This window comes from Dasypus novemcinctus, chromosome 15 (genome assembly GCF_030445035.2).
Source record: "Dasypus novemcinctus isolate mDasNov1 chromosome 15, mDasNov1.1.hap2, whole genome shotgun sequence".
In the NCBI taxonomy this organism is placed as follows: Eukaryota; Metazoa; Chordata; class Mammalia; order Cingulata; family Dasypodidae; genus Dasypus; species Dasypus novemcinctus.
Window position 1 is genome coordinate 6,747,946 of NC_080687.1, and position 19,314 is coordinate 6,767,259.

At 36.8% G+C, this 19,314-nt stretch overlaps 1 protein-coding gene across 4 annotated transcripts in view; it reads right to left on the reverse strand.

Annotated features, from left to right (window-relative positions):
* The window catches only part of PDS5B (PDS5 cohesin associated factor B), a 206,249-nt gene that overhangs the window by 41,612 nt on the left and 145,323 nt on the right, over nt 1-19,314 (reverse strand). For all 4 annotated transcript variants that reach the window (XM_058276971.1, XM_058276969.1, XM_058276970.1 and 1 more), the window contains exons 22-23: nt 2,221-2,289; nt 703-839 (exon numbers count right to left, since the gene is read on the reverse strand). In XM_058276971.1, coding sequence (XP_058132954.1) covers nt 703-839; nt 2,221-2,289 — 206 coding nt within the window. The remainder of the gene's footprint in view (nt 1-702; nt 840-2,220; nt 2,290-19,314) is intronic.

A 19,314-nucleotide genomic window follows, 5' to 3' on the forward strand; every position in this document is an offset into this window, starting at 1 on the left:
TGTGTTTACAATATACAATGCTATAACTTTAAACTTAAGCTAACAACTGCCACAACCCAATTCTTCTAAAGTGAATATTGTGTCCTAGGCACAGCTTCAAATGTCTTAAATACATTAACTTATTTAATTGAAAAAATAGCTAGATGAGGTAGGTATGACTGCTACCTCTATTTCATAGGTGAAGAAATGAGGTACAGCATGGTAAAGGTAACTTGCCCAGAGTCCATATTTCCAATCACTGTATCATACTACAGCTTTCAAACAAAACAAAACAACAAATATGCAAGCAAAGAAGTATATGTGTTTTAAATAATTTATATCAAGTACATTTTAAAAATTTGCAAACACTTATACTTCTGTACACATATTCAAGAGATACCTTCCGCCCAGCCTATTCTTTTGCCATTAGACATTAACAAGAATACCACCAGTTCCTGATTAGTACACTAATACTCTCATATTAGATATTCAAAAGATAAACATCTATTACTTAAAATACATATCATGTATAGCAATAGCCTGCACCAGGTATGTGACTGTTATTTTGAAATAACCACCATAACAAAAGTGTATTATAGAAAAACAATAGGCATACCCACAAAGCCACACTAATTACTTCATTTAAAGAGGAACTGCACCATTCGACAATTATACAAGTAGAGACATAACGTAATCCAAGAACTTTAAATAGTAATTACATACCTAATTTTCCCCTGTTCTGTCAAGTCACCATCACTATGCAATATCGTTGTTAGCAACCTTAAAGTAGAAGTTCCTGATTTACTGTGGTTATTTTTCATTCCAAGTAGCCACCGAACCATCATTTTAATAGCCTGGATCTATATTAAAAAAAAGTTGACAAACACATTGCTACATTTTTTTAAGTTCCTTATCAACCTTAAAAAAAAATCAAGAAAGGTTTTTAATAGATGGTTTTATAAGGAAAAAAGGAATTATTCTTTTCTATATATAATTTTCTTATTTAATGTTTCATCCCTAGGAGTGCAAATGAATGAACTGATGAAAGACTACTTTATTTTTCTGTTTTGCTTCTCACTCTTACCCCCTTTTCCTTTCTACTTTCTTAAATGTTATCCCAACACACACTCTACCCTTTAGAACTTAAGAGTAAAATCAAGCTCATTTCCCTAATAAGAAAAGTTAAGTTCCCAAGCACAAACAATATTCAGGCACAAACCTTTGCGACACTGCCTCACAGGTATACAACCATTCTTATTATGAAGCACCTAGTGCTTTTACGTTCAAAACTACCTTTGATACTCACAACAACCCTTTTCCAAGGGTACATGCTGCATCTTTTCGTGCAGTTGATGCTGTGAGGTGTGGAGCAGAAGCTGGCATGGGGCAGGCACCCTACGACCCCTTTCCCTGGGGCCACTGAGGAAGCAAGGGCTTAGGTGCAGGAAGCCTGCCTGGAGTCCAGTCCTGCTCTCCCTGACACTGAACTGCCTCGAGACCAATGTCGATACACAGGTCTACACTGGAACCCAGAGTACCACAGTATCACTCAACTGGATTACAGAACAGCTGCTCTACGGGTCTGTACAAACAGCAAGTAGTTCAAGATATGAAATATAAACCAATACATATACACCACACACACAAATTGAAAGGATTAAAAGAAATTACAATGAGGAGGAAAACAACACTTGATACATATATGTGTTCCTGGCCTTCACATCACAGGCGGTGGTGATCTCTAGAAAGCAGAGATTATAGATTTCTTTAGTAATTCACTACTCTCCACACTAGCCTTTTAAGTATAACTCCTAACTCAAGGAAAATAAGACATTTACAGGCCATATTAAAATACAATAATAAGAAAAAGTAAAAATTCTATTACATCCCAAGGAAAAGACGAGCGGTCTTAAAACTTGGATAATCTTCTGTACTGGATAAAATAATGTTCATTAGAAAATCACTCTGACTTTTCACCCTGAAAGAGAGATACCTAAGAAAACATGGAGGCTGTTTTCAAAACTTTGTTCTCCAATAAGATGGTGTGCAGCCACCCACAGGCCTCCAGTGGCTCCCTGCTGTCTTGTTACCTCACAGGTCATGGGACAGTGTCAGAAAATAAATATAAATATATGAGTGATTTCAATAGCCACATCATTACGACAGGAATAGAAATCATAATACCTAAAGGAAAACGGTACTAAATTTATTACAGTCAACAGATCTATGCATATTACTCACTTTGACCATTGTCTCAGGAGAAACTTCTTCATCTGGAACCCAAAGTTTAGTAGTCTTTTTTCCTGGAAGCTAAACAAAAAGTAAGGACTTTAAAACAATCAAATTCTCATGCTTGATGACTATTTGGTGAAAGAATGAAATCTTTATTGTCTGACCTGACCATCATTCGCTAGGACTAAGACCTCGCCTGGCCTTTCTTACTGAAGCAGGCTGAAGCGCACAGGCTCTCTAGCATCCAAACAGCATTACAGTGCCCATCAACCCAGCGCCAGCTAGCTCTTTCGAGGTGTGTAGCATGACTGACCTGAGCCACTTACATACACTCCTTTACTGCTTTAAACAGTTATGTGAGGCAGCTGGCAAGGACTAGGGTGCATGACGCAAGAAGAGAAGTTCTTAAGAGGAAAAATATATATGAAAAATCTTGGGCAGGGGAAAAATTAGAAAGGTTTTCAGTTGAAGACAGGTAATAGAACATGTGCATTAATATTTCCCTAACTAAATCCCTCCAAACCAGATTCACACACACATCACGTAGCAGGGCAGGAAAACCAAGAGGGCCCAAACCAAGACCATAACATTCGGACATTTTTGAAGAACATAAAAGATACAAGAAAAAAAAATGAACAGAACTGAAGAGCTTACATTTCCATAAAAGCACAGAAAGAAATACCCTCTGAGAAAGTTAAGTTTTTTTTTTTTCCAGGACAACCACAGAATAACCCTGAGATGAGAAGTTGCAGATACTGGGAGCTGTGGATTTGGAACTACAGCTAGGAGATGAAAGTAAGGAGGCAAAAAAGCTGAACCCAATCTTAAATTGACCAGCAGTGCCCCAGAAAACAGAAACTGGGTAGCACCTGAGGTAATGCCCTGCCAACAGTACAGACATCCAGAAGGCAAACTCCACAAACACCAAAACTAGAGAATCGCCCACAGCCAGGCTCAATTCTTCAGAGGAAAAGTGCCTTCAAAGTATGGAGCAGGAAAAATAAAACTTAAGTCAGAGTAGGCACATCGTGATGAAATTTATTAACTATAAGGATATTGGAAAAGATTCCAAAAGCATCCAAGGGGGAGCCACCAAAAAAAGGAACAAGAATCAAATCAACTTCAGAATTCTCAGCTGCAAGATGCCAAAACACAATTCTCTCCATATTCTGAAGCCAAAGTGGTTTGAAGATAGAACTCCATAGCTGGGTAAATGACTCTAAAAAATGAGGGGGCGGGGAGTCAGGGGACGGAGCCCATGAACTCTAGGAATTTGCAGGTCTATTGCTACAACTACAATGTTGGGAATGTTCTTTAGACAAACATGGCAGGGGAGGGTTAATGGTGTAGGCTTTTGGGTACAGTAAAGGGCACACCTGGGGGGCAGGCTTCTATGAAACATCTAAGTGTTCCTATTATCATAGCATGCTGTATCAGTGGGTGGAGACCAACACAATAAACAAGAAAATTTTAAACTACCATCCTGGAGAGTCTGCTATGTTCTCAATTACAGGGACAAGATTCTCTCTCAAGAACACAGGTAGTGTCTAATAAAGGAAAACAGACCAATATGTCAAGCTCTCAATATTACTGCAAGTAACTATGAATCTTACTCTTAAAAAACTGAAAGACAGAGGTTACCATAGGTTCCAAAAGGAGGGGGAAGGAAGAATAGAATAGATGGAGCATACGGCATTTCTAGGGCATTAGAATTGTTCTGCATGATCTTGCAATAAGAGATACAGACCGTTTTAAAGTACGATAAAACCTATAAATGTGTATGGCCGAAAGTATAAACCATAATGTAAACCACTGACCATGGTTAGTACCAATGTGTCAATATTTGTACATCAATTATAGCAAATGTACCATCAACATGTAAAATTTATAAATAGGGGAGAAGGGAAAAAGAGGAGGGCATTAGGTTATGGGAATTCCCTATATTCTCTATGTGACTTGTCTGTAACTTAAAGCTTCTTTGAAGATAAAATGAAAGGAAAAAACAGACATTGGGGGAATATATGGGAGAAAATGTCACTGTACATACAAGACAACAGATCTTACAGTGATGACACAATGTCTAAAAAACTTTTTATTATCTCAAATTTAAAAAAATTTTTTGTACTGTTATTTATAAAACTATTATTTTATTATTAAATTTATTTGGTTATTTTATTGGCTTCATTTTTGGAGCAGTTTTGGATCACAGAAGGGTCACAACTGTGGCAGGGGAGGATCACTGGAGCAGGGTGTCAGTGATGAGGGGATGCACGGGGAAGGGTTCACCTGGGGCATGCCTCTGCGGCATAGGAGTATGCTCAAGTGCCATGGAGCATTGCCTCAGTGGGTGGAAGTACACACAATAAATGAAAGAATACTGAACTCCCATCCTGGGAAGTTCTGCTACATTTCCTAGTAGGGCAGCAAGAATCCTCGAGTACAAGGGCAGTGCCTAGTTAAGGAAGACAGACCATCACACCAGGCCCTTGATATTGATGATTGTACTTATGAACCTTTACTTTTGAAATTGAAACTTAGCCTAGTATTATATATTGCCTAAGAGTTACTTCCTAAAAGCCTCCTTGTTGCTCTAATGTGGACTTTCTCTAAGTTAAATTCAGCATATAAACATATTACCTTCCCCTCCGGCATGAGACATGACTCCTGGGGATGAGCCTACCTGGCACTGAGGGATTACTACCAAGCACCAATTAGCAATGCATCTGGAAAAAAGACCTTGACCAATAGGGGAAAATGGTAAATACAAATGAGTTTTTACAGATAAGAGACTTCAAAGTGAGTCAGGAAGTCATTTCAGAGGTTACGCCTATGTACATCTCAGCAGGATCTCATAGAATGACACAGTAAACAGTGCCTAAAATAGCAGGTTTCTGAGGGCTCTAGAGACATCTGGACACTATAAGCAAGGCAGACAAGCTCAGGAATTCGGCATTCTGTAAGTGGGCCTTACTTTGGAATTTATGCTCCCTAGTTTAACAGAGTTAGACTCATTTATAGTTTCCCCATACACGGCTCTTCTGCCCCTAAATCCGAACCTATAATTAGCATTATACTTGTTAAATATATGTCCCAGAGACTTAAATCTTTGGTCCATCATGTACCAGGTGAACCCTGAATCTCAGCAGAGTTGCAACATCCAGTTCATTATACTCAGCACAACTAGCAAGGAGATGATGATGGACAATGCCCATCCCAAATGCATGCAAGACAGTTCCATCCATCTTGCCCATGGGATCTAAGACTCCTCTCAATCAGAAACAGACTGGGCATCACCATCTCAAAATCCTCAAGACTGGGGGATGAACATGGACTAATGTAGACTTATTATGATTCTATTATAGACTTACTAGCATTCTAGCAATGGAAGAACTTTTACCATTAATACAAAGGCAGTGGCCACCAGTGGTTCTGAAGGGAAGGAGAGGGAAGAATAGGTAAAATATGGGGGCATTTTCAGGACACTGGAGTTGTTCTCTGCATGACTCTGCAATGACAGATACAGGCCATAAGATATTTTGTCATAACCTACAAAATTGTGCAGGGCAGAGTGTAAACTATAATGTAAACTACAGCTCACAGGTAGTAGCCATTTTTCAATGTGTGTTCATCAATGTAGCAAAAGTACCACACTGATGAAGGATGTTGTTGATGTGGGAAGGTGTGGAAGGGGTAAGGGGTGGGGCATATGGGACTCCCCTACATTTTTTATGTAACATTTATGTAATCTAAAGCTTCTTTAAAATAAAATTCAAAAATTAAAAAAAATTAAGGGGAAAATATTTTCAGAAATTCAAGACAGAGAGAAAACTTTCAAATTACAAGCACCTTTAAGAAGAATTACTCAAAAATATACTTCACTAAAATATTTAATTCACAAGAAAAAATTAAACAGCTGAAATCACAATTAAAAAAACTTAACAAAAAAGTTATCATAAGTAAGACCAACAGAGATTTTTAGATGGATTAAATAAAACCACAACAGAAATAACAAAAACCAAATGAAAAAATCTAAAAATGAGAAGAAGGTGAAAAGTATACTAATAATATGAAAAACAATAAATGGGAGACAGGTATAAATGGGATACTGATGTAAACAGGATACTGATGCACATATTATCTTATACCAGCAATAAGAAATAAAACTCATGAACATGTGTACACCTAACAGCATAATATAAAAAGAAAGATTAAAAAGTATATGAAGGGGGAAAAAAATAATACAAGGAAGGACTGAAAACTCCATCTCCACAACAGGAGACTTGATTCTCTCTCTTAAAGATGGGTAGGTCAAGTTGAAGTGAAAAAGGGAATACATCAGAAATATATGTAGAAATGTAAGGAAATATATAGAAATAAAAGATGCAAGGATTAGAAAATAATCGAAACTGCCACTCTTCATAAATATTATTACAAATGCACAGAAATGTACTGGTATTAAGAGTGTTTATCAAGAAAGAGGGATACAAGATCAAAACTACAAAATAATTCCCCAAATCAACTATAAATGGAAAACTTAATTTTAAAAATTGAGGTACCCAACATAAGATATACAAAAAGATGTTTAAAAAAAGAAAAGAATCCTTACATCATAGCATACAAAAAAGCAAACAAATCAATTCTAGGCGGGTTAATATTTCTGCATGGAAGAAAATCTTAAAAATTTTAAAGGAAAATATGAGAGCCCACTGTTATGGCACTGGAGTAGAGAGGAATTTTCTAAAACCAGATGTCAAAAACATTAAACACAAAAGAAAGGAATGATAAATTTTAGCTACATTAAAATTAATAACTTTTGTTCAAAGACACCATTAAAGGGAATGAAAAGACAAGTCACAAGTGGGGTTTTAAGCATCACATGAAGAAACTGCAACATGCACCTAACAAAGGATTAATGTCTGTGATGAGTCTCTGCAGACAAAAGACATCAAGAGTAATTCCAGAGAGGGCACAACATGACGGGGTCTGGACATACAAACTTCCTTAGTAACCAGGGAAGTACAAATTAAGACTAAAATGAGACGCTGTTTTATATCTATTAAATGAGAAAAATTAAAGAAATCTGACAATAATGAAGGTTACACACTGTTGGAACATAAGTTTTAACAACCATTTCCGAAAAATAATTTGGCAATAAAATGGAAAGCTAAAGGCAAAAATGCGCTGACACCTGTCAAATTTAACTCCTAGAAAAAATCATGCTCCTCCACAGGCAGGAGAAGGACTCTGTAAGAACATTCCTAGCAGCACTGCTCAAAAGGGCAAAGAAAGACATACTGCAGAAGTCTACTAGAGAATATATGATGAGCTATTTCCCACAAAGAAATAGTACAATGAATGAATGAGCCCAGTTAGATTTACCTAACAGGATAACAAACGTGGAGTGATAAAAAGCAAATCACACAAGACTAGATAAGGTATGAAATAATTTCTATAAAGTTCAAGAACAAGCAAAACTAAACAAGTATATTGTTTAAAGATCTATCTGTTGTGACTTTTCCTCCTGAGGGAATAAAAAGCCCAAAATTCAAGAGTGGCAGCACAGAGCAGGAAGAGAACAGGGAGAAAGGACAGGGGAATAATAAAAGCAGTACTGTCAAGAGTTCGTGGCTGTTTATTGTAATACTGTAAACAATATATATATATTCCTTTCTACATATCAAATAAACATGAAACAAAACAAATTAATGGGTTGAAAGAGATATAAGGGAGTTCTGTTTCTGATAGAGTTGACTGTTTTGAACCAATCTTCCCACTGAACAATGGGAAAGGCTGAACAAAATATTTTTTAAATAATCAATTTGAAAGGCAACAGAGCTTTCAAAGCAGTGAGATTTTGCAAGGGAAAGTTTCAAAAGAAGAAGGGAGTCAAGAGATTTGAGTGGCACTGGGGATGCTTTCCTCAAAGAGATGACTGTCAATTCTGAAAGTGAATGAACAGGCTGAGAAGTTTAGCAAAATTTTCATCAGTGTCACAGATGGAAGGACAAAAACTTGGAATTCTGGGCCCAGTAAAGAGGAAAGGCCCTGTTAAACATCCTAGACTTTTGGGCAGATCCCAAACAAATACATCCTAGGCATAAAGGTGACCAGGAAAAAACCTGGCCTGCTCAAAACTAAGCCCAGCCTCCAAGCACTGCTTTCTTCACTGGATGGAGGTGATCTTACAATAGGTCAACTGTCTGCAAGAAGCAAAAGTAAATAAATTTCCTCTAGAAGGATATAAAATCATCTAGGCCCTCAAATTATCTCTACAGTTTTTCATATGCAAAATCTACCACTCAATCAAAATAACATGCATATGAGAAAACACTTCAAGAAAAATTGAGACTATTGAGAGAATAATGGAGATCAAAGAGAGAGAATTCTAGCAGGGAAATAAAAGCTATCTTTAAAAATGGTAAGAACATGGAATGAACAATCTACCTTAGGTGCTATGTGCTGACAACACAGGAGCCCTGACCGCCGCCGCCTGGGCTTGCCAGGCCTCGCGGCCCTCCTCCACTAAGCTCTCTGCTCTTAAAGCGGGGCTGATATTCAGATACAAGCTTGCCACTGTCGCTGGCTTCAGATATTGTCAGTGAAGAGAAATATGGCTTACAACAGAAGCTTCTTTTTTTCTTCTTCTTTATTTTCTTTTAAATGTTACATTCAAAAAATATGAGGTCCCCATATACCCCCCACACCCCTCACCCCACTCTTCCCACATCAACAACCTCTACCATCATCGTGGCACATTGCCTGCACCTGGTGAACACATCTTGGAGCACTGCTGCACCACATGGATAGTGGTCTACATTGTAGTCTACACTCCCTCAGTTCACCCAGTAGGCCACAGCAGGACACACAACATCCAATATCTGTCCCTGCAGCACCACCCAGGACAACTCCAAATCCTGAAAATGCCCCCATATCATATCTCTTCTTCACTCTCCCTACCATCAGCAGCTACCGTGGCTGCTTTCTCCACATCAATGCTACAATTTCTTCCATTATTAATCACAATAGTTCCACAGCAGAACATCAGTAAGTCCACTCTAATCCATACTCTATTCCTCCATCCTGTGGACCCTGGGATGGTTATGTCCAGTCCCCCTCTAGAGGGGGCTTAGATTCCACATGGATGATGGATGCAATTCACCTGCTTGCAGTTGTAGGCATTCTTGGCTCCCTGTTGTGGCGGCTGACCTTCTTCAGAAGCTTCTAATCCCTCCTCTGGCCCCCCCCAAAGGAACTGACTTCATTTGCAACAGAGTTTAGAGAAAGTTCAAGTCTAACGACACTCCCAAGAACAGTGGAGTTCAGTCACAAACTCTTCCAAAAAAATAAAAGATTGGGGAAACTTCAAACTCATTTTATGAGCAAGTTAATTTCTCTGATACCATCCTGTCTTCCAACCCATGAACACAGGATGTTTTCCTACTTATTTAGCTCATTTTTTATTTCTTTCAACAATGCTTTCAGAGTATAAGGTTTGCACTTCTTTTATTAAATTTATTCCTAAATATTTTATTCTTTTTGATGCTTTTGTGAATTTCCTTGCAAGGGGATGGGAATTCAGTTGAGTTTGTTTATTGATCTTAAGTCTTGTAACCTTGCTGAACTTACTAGTTCTAATTGCTTTTTAAGTGGATTTTTTAGGATTTTCTATATACAAGAGCATGTCATCTGTGAACAGAGACAAAAGAATACTAAAACAATCCTGAAAAAGAAGAAATTAGGAGGACTCACAATTCCCGATCTCAAAAGTTACTACAAAGCAACAGTAATTAAAACAGTGTAGTATTGGCCAAGGACAGATATATAGATCAATGGAATAGACAATGCAAAAGTAAAGCTATACATCGATAAAGATGCCAAGATTACAAGGGTAAAAATTACTCTATTCAACAAATAGTGCTGATACAAACTAGATAGGCCAAGAAAAAGATGCATCATTACCTAACATCATACACAGAAACTAACCAAAATGATTCAAAGACCTAAAGGTACAAGTTAAACCAATAAATATCTTAGAAGGAAACATAGGGGTAAATTGCCATTTGGATTTGGTAAAGGATTTTTAGGTCACCAAAGGATGGGCAACAAAAGGAAAAATAACTGAACTTCACTTAAATTAAAACCTGTGCTTCAAAGGACACCATTAAGAAATTGAAAAGATAACCTAAAGAATGGGAGAAAATATTTGCAAATCATATATCTACTAAAGGATTTATATAGAAAATACATAAAGAACTCTCACAACTCAACAACAAAAAGACTTAATACTTTACAGCCATTTCTCCAAAGAAAATACACAAATGGTCAATAACCACATGAAAACATGATCAATATCATAATCATTAGGAAAATGGAAATCAAATCATGAGATAGGACATCACACCCACTAGGATTATTATATTCTAAAAATGAAAAATAACAAATGATGGCAAGGAGATGGAAAAACTGGAACTTGGGTGAATTCCTGTGGGATGTTAAATGATACAGGTGATATATGATGGATCTTCAAAAAGTCATAAAAAAGAATTACCATATGACCCACCACATCTACTCCTGGGTATATATTTAAAATAACTGAAAACAAGTACTTCAAAAAATTACTAATACACAAACATTCATAGCAGCATTATTCACAATAGACAAAAGGTGGAAACCACTCAAATGTCCATCAAAGTCTAAGTGGATAAATTTGTGAAGTATAGATACTATGAACCATTATTCAGCCATAAAAAGGAGTGAAGTTCTAATACATGCTACCTCATGGATGAACCTTGAAGGCATCAAGCTAAGTCAAAGAAGTCAGACACAAAGAAGTCATTTATTAGATGAGTTCATTTCCATGAAATCTCAAGAAAAGGTAAATCCAGAGAGACTACACAGCATGTTTGTGGGTGCCAGTGGCTGGGGACAAGGGAGAACGGGGAATGAGGCTTAGTGGGCACAACGTTTCCTTTTGGAGTGATGAAAATGTTTTGGAACTGGACAGCGGTGGTGGATGCACAACACTGTAAATGTACTAACTGCCACTGAATTCTTGATTTTAAAATGATTTAATTCTGTGTGAATTTCACATTGACTTTAAAAAGCTGTGGATAAAATATATCTATTCAATAAATGGTACTGAATTAAATGAAAATAAAATTGAATAACATCTACTTTATATCATATAAAACATAAATTCCAAATATATTGCAGAACAAATAGCAGAAAAAGTTAAAAACAATAATAAGTGCATGACAGTTGTGTGCAGAGAATCTTCTTGTGGAGGTAGAAGCATTCTACACCTATGAGGACAATACTCAGCCACTAGTCACATGTGGCTACAGAGCACATGAATATGTAGATGAGGAAGTAGATTCTTGATTACATTTCATTTAATTTAAATAGCCACAAGTGGTTAGTATATTAGCATAATATGCTAATTAGCAAAATTAGGACTATGCTCATAAACTTGTGGTAGACAAAAATGAATTAACCATGGTAACTAGTAAACATAAAAAAAAGCTTGATAACTTGGGCTTCGTTAAAATGAAGACCTTCTGTTAATAAAAATACATTAATAACGGGAAGTGGGGGCATATGGGGACCTCATATTTTTTTTAATGTAACATGAAAAAAAATAAAGACAAAAAAAAAGTGATGAAGAAGCAACAGTAAATAAAATTACCATAGCCAAAAAAAAAAAAATAAGACAGTAAAAAGGAACCTTACATAATAGGAAAACAAATTTGTCATATTATCAACAGAATATACAAAGAAACCTTACAAGTCAATAAAAGACTGACAATTTTTTTAAAAATGTACAAGATATTTTTAGTGGGCACATCACAAAAGGGAATATTCAAAATGTCAACATGTATATGAACAAGTGCTCAAGAGCAAACAAAAATTGCTAAAATGAAAAATATTGACACAACTACCATAGATGAGGATATGGCACCACTAGAATTCTCACTTGACACAGGCAGTAATGCTAATTGGAAAAATTATTGGTAAATCATTATCAGCAACTTGGCAAAATTTACTAAAACTGAACGTACATATACCCTAAACACAGCAATTACACGCCAACAGACATGCATATGTTAATCCACAAAAAAAGATAAATAAAAGCAGTAGTGATTATAAACACATGAAACAACCTAAATGTTTATGAACTGTCAGAGATAAAATTGTGGTATGTGCAACCAATGGAATACTACACAGCAGAGAAAATAAACCCAATTACTGCTTTTTGCAACAACAGAGATGAATTTCACCAACATAATACTGAGTGAAGGAAGTAAAATATAAAACTTACTCTGAATGAAACTGCTCTAAAATTTTCTGTGGTCATGAATGCTAACACTGATTACACTAAAAGCCACTGTTTGTACACTTTGGATGGATTGTATGGTATGTGAATAAAACTGCTTTAAAAGAAAAAAAAAGAAGGGGGAAAATATACCTAATGTATGCTATGGCCCATAGCTAGTGGTAATAGTCTGATTATATTCTTTCATAATCTGTTGCAAATGCTTCACAACAATACAAGGTGTCAGTAGAGAGGTGTTGTATGGGATGTAACTTATGGACAATAGTTAACAGAAATATTATATGTATAGCAAGGGCAAAGAGGATATTATATCAATTCTATGAAACAACTCTAGGGGCTATAAGGGGGTATGGGATTTTTTCTTTTGGAGTAATGAAAACACTCTAAAATTAACTAAGGTGATGACAGTACAACTCTGATGAAAATTAGAGCCACTGGATGTGCACTTTGAATGGATTGTGCAAAGCATGGTTCTGTATAAGACAGGGAATCCAGTGGTGGAAGATGACCTGTGATTAAAAGGACAAATATGAGAATGCTTGCTCATGAACTATAACAAATGTATAAGGCTAATACAAGGTATTAATAATCAGGTGGATTGGAGGGGAAAGTACACCAAATATAAGATATGGGTTACATGTAGCAGTAATATTTTGATCCCCAGTACCTCGTTAGAAACAACAACATGACTCAACTATACTGAGTTGAGTATAGAAATTCATCTTAAATTCAAAGACATAAGTGGGTTGAAAGTGAAAGGATGGAAAAAATGCACCATACAACCAGTAACCAAAAAGAAAGCTTGGGGTAGCTATACTAAAATTAAATAAAATGACGTTAACTCAAAATTTGTTATGGGGACGACAAAAAAGTCATTATATACTTATAAGTCAATGCAATAATAAGAACACAATTATAAATATATATGCATTAACAGCAGGGGCCCAAAATATATGAAGCAAATATTGACAGATTTGACTTCAATACACCACTTTCAACGATAGAACATCTACACAGAAGATCAATAAATAAATAAAAGAGTTCAATGATTTTTTTAAAAATTGAGCTAAATGACATACACTGACTACTTTACCCAAGAGCAGTAGAACACATTTTCTTCTCTAGTGTAAACAGGTCATCCTCCAAAAGAGACAATAAGTTAGGTCACAAAACGAATCTCAGTAAATTTAAAAATACTGAAATCATATATATAATGGATCTTTTCTAATCACATTGAGATGAAGGTAAAAAATCAATACAGAGGGAGAAATTCAAAATTCACAAATATGTGGAAATTAATGTACTCTTAACCAGTAAGTTAAAGAAATCACAAGGCAAATAGGCACAATCTTGAAGCAAATGAAGAAGAAAACACTCATACCAAAATTTATGGGATACAGCAAAGGCAGTGCCAAGAGGGAAATACATAGCTATAAATACTTACTTATAGCTATAAGAAAAAAGATCTCAAATAAGAGGCCTAACCACACAACTGGAAGATCTACAAAAAGAATAACAAACTAGACCCAAAGAAGCAGAAGGAAGGAAATTACAAAGATTAGCATGGAGATAAATGGAATAGAGGGAAAAAATTCAATGATCAAAACCAAAGGTTGGTTCTATAAAAAGATCAATAAAATCAACATGCCTTTCTCTACAATGACAAAGAAAAGAGAGAGGATGCAAATAATTAAAATTAGAAATGCAAAGGTGAATATTACCACAGAAAATTTTTTACAAAGGTTTTAAAAGGACATTGTGAAAAACTGTACACCAAGAAATTAGATAACATAGTTAAATTGGACAAATTCCTAGACAGACACAAGCTACCTACGCTGCTGAAGAGTAAAAATATCTCAACAGACCAAAAACCAGTACAGACAGTGATCAGTAATCAAAAACCTCCCAACTTAGACAGTGCCAGGACCAGAAGGCTTCCCTGGAGAAGGTTAACAAACATTCCAAGATGGATAACATCAATCCATAGCAAGCTCTTACAGAAAACTAAAGAGAAGGGAAAAGTCCGTAACTCATCCTATGAAGACAACATCACCATAATAGCAAAGTCGGATACAGACACCACAAGAAAAGGAAACTACAAACCAATATCTATCTCTTATGAATGACATTAAAAAATCCTCAACAAAATACTAGCAAATAAAATCAAACTGCACATTGAAATAATTATACACCATGGCACTGGCACAAGGACAGATACTGAGAGCAATGACAACAAATTGAGAGTTCAGAAATCATCTCTCATATTTAAGGCAAACTGATTTTTTTTTTTTTTTTTTTTTTTTTAGGTACAGCATCAGAGACTGAACTCAGGATCTTAAATGTGGAAAGCCGGCACTCAACCGCTGGGGCAAACTGGCTCCCCTGAGTTGGATTTTTCATTTGCTTATTGTTTGTTTGTTTTTTAAAGAGGCACCAGCAGCCGAACCTGGGACCTCCCATGTGGGAAGCAGGCGCTCAATCGCTTGAGCCACATCCCCAGGCCAACTGATTTTTGACAAGGTGGCAAAGACCTCTCAACTGGGAAAGTCTCAACAAATGGTGCTGGGAAAATTGGAGGTCCATTTACCAAAAAAGGGAGGAGGGGTGGAGAACCCCCTACCTCACACCATATACAAAAATCACCTCAAAATGAATCAACAACCTAAATATATGAACTAGAATCATCAAACTCATAGAAGAAAACATAGGGATGCACCTTTAGGACCATAAATTAGGTAATGGTTTCTCAGACATTACACAGAAAGTGCAAGCAACAAGAGAAAATAAAATAAAGGGGACCTCATCAGAACGAAAACCTTTTGCTCCTCGAAGAACTTTACCATTAAAGTAAAATGACAAACTACACAATGGGAGAAAATATTTGGAAACCACATATCAGATAAAGGTTTAATATCTAGAATATACAAAGAAACCATTCAACTTAACAACAAAAAGACAAACAACCCAATTTTAAAAATGGGTAAAAGATTTCAATAGGCATCTTTCCCAAGAAGAAAAGCAAATGGCCAGAAAGGACATGAAAAGATGTTCAATATCATTAACCATCAGGGAAATGCAAATCAAAACAACAAGGGAGGGAAGTGGATTTGGCCTAACATATAGGGTGTCTGCCTACCACATGGGAGGTCCAAGGTTCAAACCCAGGGCCTCCTGATCCATGTGATGAGCTGGACCATGTGCAGTGCTGATGCGTTCAAGGACTGCCATGCCACGCCCAAGGGTGTCCTCCGCATAGGGGAGCCCCATGTGCAAGGAGTGTGCCCCATAAGGAGAGCTGCCCAGTATGAAAAAAAAAGTGCAGCCTGCCCAGGAACGGTGCCACACACAAGGAGAGCTGACACAGTAAGACGACACAACAAAAAGAGAAAGATTCCAGTGCCACTGACAAGAAAACAGGCAGACTCAGAACACACCACAGAGAATAGACTCAGAGAGCAGACAACTGGGGGGGGTGGGGAGGGTGGGGGGAAAGGGAAGAGAAATAAATTTAAAAACATAAAATAAAATCTTTAAAAAACAAAAACAAGGGAGCGGATGTGACTCAACCAGTTGGGGGCCTGACTACCACAAAGGACGTCCTGGTGCCTCCTAAAGAAAGATGTGCAGGTGCTCGCATGCGCTGCAACAAGCTAGATGCCATACCCACTGAAACAAGCTAGACACCACCCCCGCTACAACAAGCAGATGCCACAGCCCGCAGGGAGTGGATGTGGCTCAGGCCACTGGGCACTTGCCTCCCATGTGGGAGGTCCCAGGTTCCTCGTGCCTCCTGGAGAAGGCAAGCAAACAACGAGCAGATAGATTAGAGAACCATCGGGGGAGGGAGGATAAATGAAAATAAATAAATTTTTTTTAAAAACCACTATGAAATACCATTTCACACCAACTAGAATGGCTATTTAAAAAACAACAACAAAAACAGAAAATAGCAAGTGTTGGAGAAGATCTGGAGAAATAGGAATCCTCATTCATGGCTGGTAGCCATATAAAATGGTACAGCCACTGTGGAAGACAGTTTAGCAGTTCCTCAGAAAGCTAAGTATAAAATTACCATATGACTAGGCAATCCCTCTACTAGGTATATATCCAAAAGAATTGAAAGGGAGTCTTATTGGCACACTGATGTTCACAGTGGTATTATTCACAATTGCCAAAAGATGGACACAACCCAGGTGTCCATCAAATTATGAGTAGATAAACAAAACATAGTATATATGTACAATGGAATATCAGTCAGTTGTAAAAAAAGGAATGAAGTCCTGCATGCAACAACATGGATGAACCTTGAAGACATCATGTTGAGTGAAATAAGCCAGACACAAAAGGACAAATATTATATTATTCTACTGATTCGAAGCAATTAGACTAAGTGACTCACAGAGTCAGAATCTAGGTTTACAGGTTTATCAGCGGAAAGGGTTAGGATAGGGAATGGTAAGTTAAGGCTTAAAATGTACAGGGTTTGGGGAGTAGATGTGGTTCAAGCAGTTAAGTGCCTGTTCTCCACATGGGAGGTACTGGGTTTGACACCTAAAAAACAAACAACAAGCAAACAAATGAAAAAACCAATTCAGGGGGGTTAATGTGACTCAGTGGCTGAGCACCAGCTTCCCACACACGAGATCCCAGGTGTAATCCCCGGTCCCAGCACATTTTAAAAAAAAGTACAGAGTTTCTATTTGGAATAATGGAAATGTTTTGGTAATGGATGCTGGCCTTGGTAGTACAACACTGCGAATGGAATTTAAAATACTGAAATATATATCTGAATATAATTAAAAGGAGAAATATTAGATTGTATGTATGGTAGCAGGATAGAAATTAAAATTTAAAAGTCCATGGAACTGCGAAGTGGCTGTGGCTATCAGTTGGGCTCCTGTCTACCATATGGGAGGCCCTGAGTTCACATCCCGGGGGCCTCCTTCGCCCTGCCCGCAGATGCCATGGCGCACCACCCGGCCCACAAGTGCTGCAGAGAGCTGACTCAGCAAGGTGACGCAACAAAAAAAGGGGGGGGAGACAAGCAAAAACACAGAAGAGCGCACAGTGAATGGACGCAGAGAGCAAGCAAGCTGCAACGGAGGGAGGGCGAATTAAATAAATAAATACAGACACAGAAGAATGCACAGCAAACGGACAGAGAGAGGAGATAGCATGCAAAGAGCCACGAAGTGGGGAGGGGGATAAATTTTTAAAAATCCATGGAATTACACCCAAATAGTGAGCCCTAAATTAAACCATGACTTTAGTTAATTGTACAGTTATACAAATGTGCTATCATCAATTATGACAAATGTTCCACACCAATGTAAGGAAGAGGTGGTGGGGTGATGTCTGGACATCCTGTATTTCATGCATTGTGACTTTTTATGCATTTATGATTTTCTGTAAATCCACAACTTCTCGAAGGAAGAAAAAAAAAGTTGTATATGCACACAACAGAATATATTCAGCCAAAAAATATAATGAAATTCTGATACATGTGACATGGATAAATTTTACAGAAAGCATGGAGAGTGAAATAAGCAGACAGAAAATGACATATACTGTATGATCATACTGATAACAAGTAATTACAATAAGGAACTCAACTGAGTTAGAAATTAGAATATAGGTTATGACGGGTTGCAGTGAGGTTAAGAAATAGGGAGTTAATGCTTGGTTGGTACAGAGTTTCTGCCACAGTGATAAAATGTTTTGGTAACAGCTGGCAGATGGCACCACAACACTGTGATTGTAATTAATACCAATGAATTATATATTTGAATGTAAATTTTAGGTTGTCTATATACCTATATATATAACACAAGAATAAAAATTTTATACAACTATAGGACTATACAACACAGTGTATGCTAATGGAAACTATGGACTATAGTAAATAGTACAATTATAATAACATTCTTTCATCACTGGTAACAAAAGTTACCATATGAATGGAAAGTGTTAATAATACAGATAATAATAATGCATGTATGAGGGGGGTATATGGAAACTATATTTTCTGAAGGATTTTTCTATAAATGTACAACTTCTCTAATAAAAAATAAATTAAGAAATAAAAACAAAAGTCAAAAGTCAGAATAATGGTTTCCTTTAGGCAGTAGGGTGGTGGTAACAACAGGAAAGGAAGGGACACACAGGGCTTTTGGAGGACTGATACCCTATTTCTTGACTTGGGTAGCTTATTAGTTGAAAATACTAACTCTTGGTAATTAAAATACTGTACCCCTATAAAGCTGTGTGCTCTACACTTTTCTGGTATGTTTTCCATCACTGAAATTTTCAGTTAAAAAGAAAAGAGGACATAGAAAATCTGAAAAACATGATTAGCTAACTTTAACCTATATATACAGAGTAGTGTTAACGTAGGGGAAGGAAAAGTAAGAAACATTAATGAAGAAAACAAACAAAAGAACTGGTAGAGAATGGAAATTAACCTGGGCCCTTGGTCTCCGAATCACAGGTCTCTGGTCAGGTAATATCAATAGCCAGAAACCATTAGGAACTTATATTTAAAATATACAATGTTCTTGACTAATAGACAAAATATTTTTCATTAAGCAATTAAAAGTTTTAAAATTTATTAATGGGAAAGAATAATGATGGATATGACACATGGTGATATAAGTAAACATCTTGAAGAATTTTAACTATATCATAAGAGCAGAAATTCTATCTCATATTTCTTTTAATTCTTCAGAGAACCCAGTACAGGACTGAGCATACAGTAGACAGAAAAAATCACT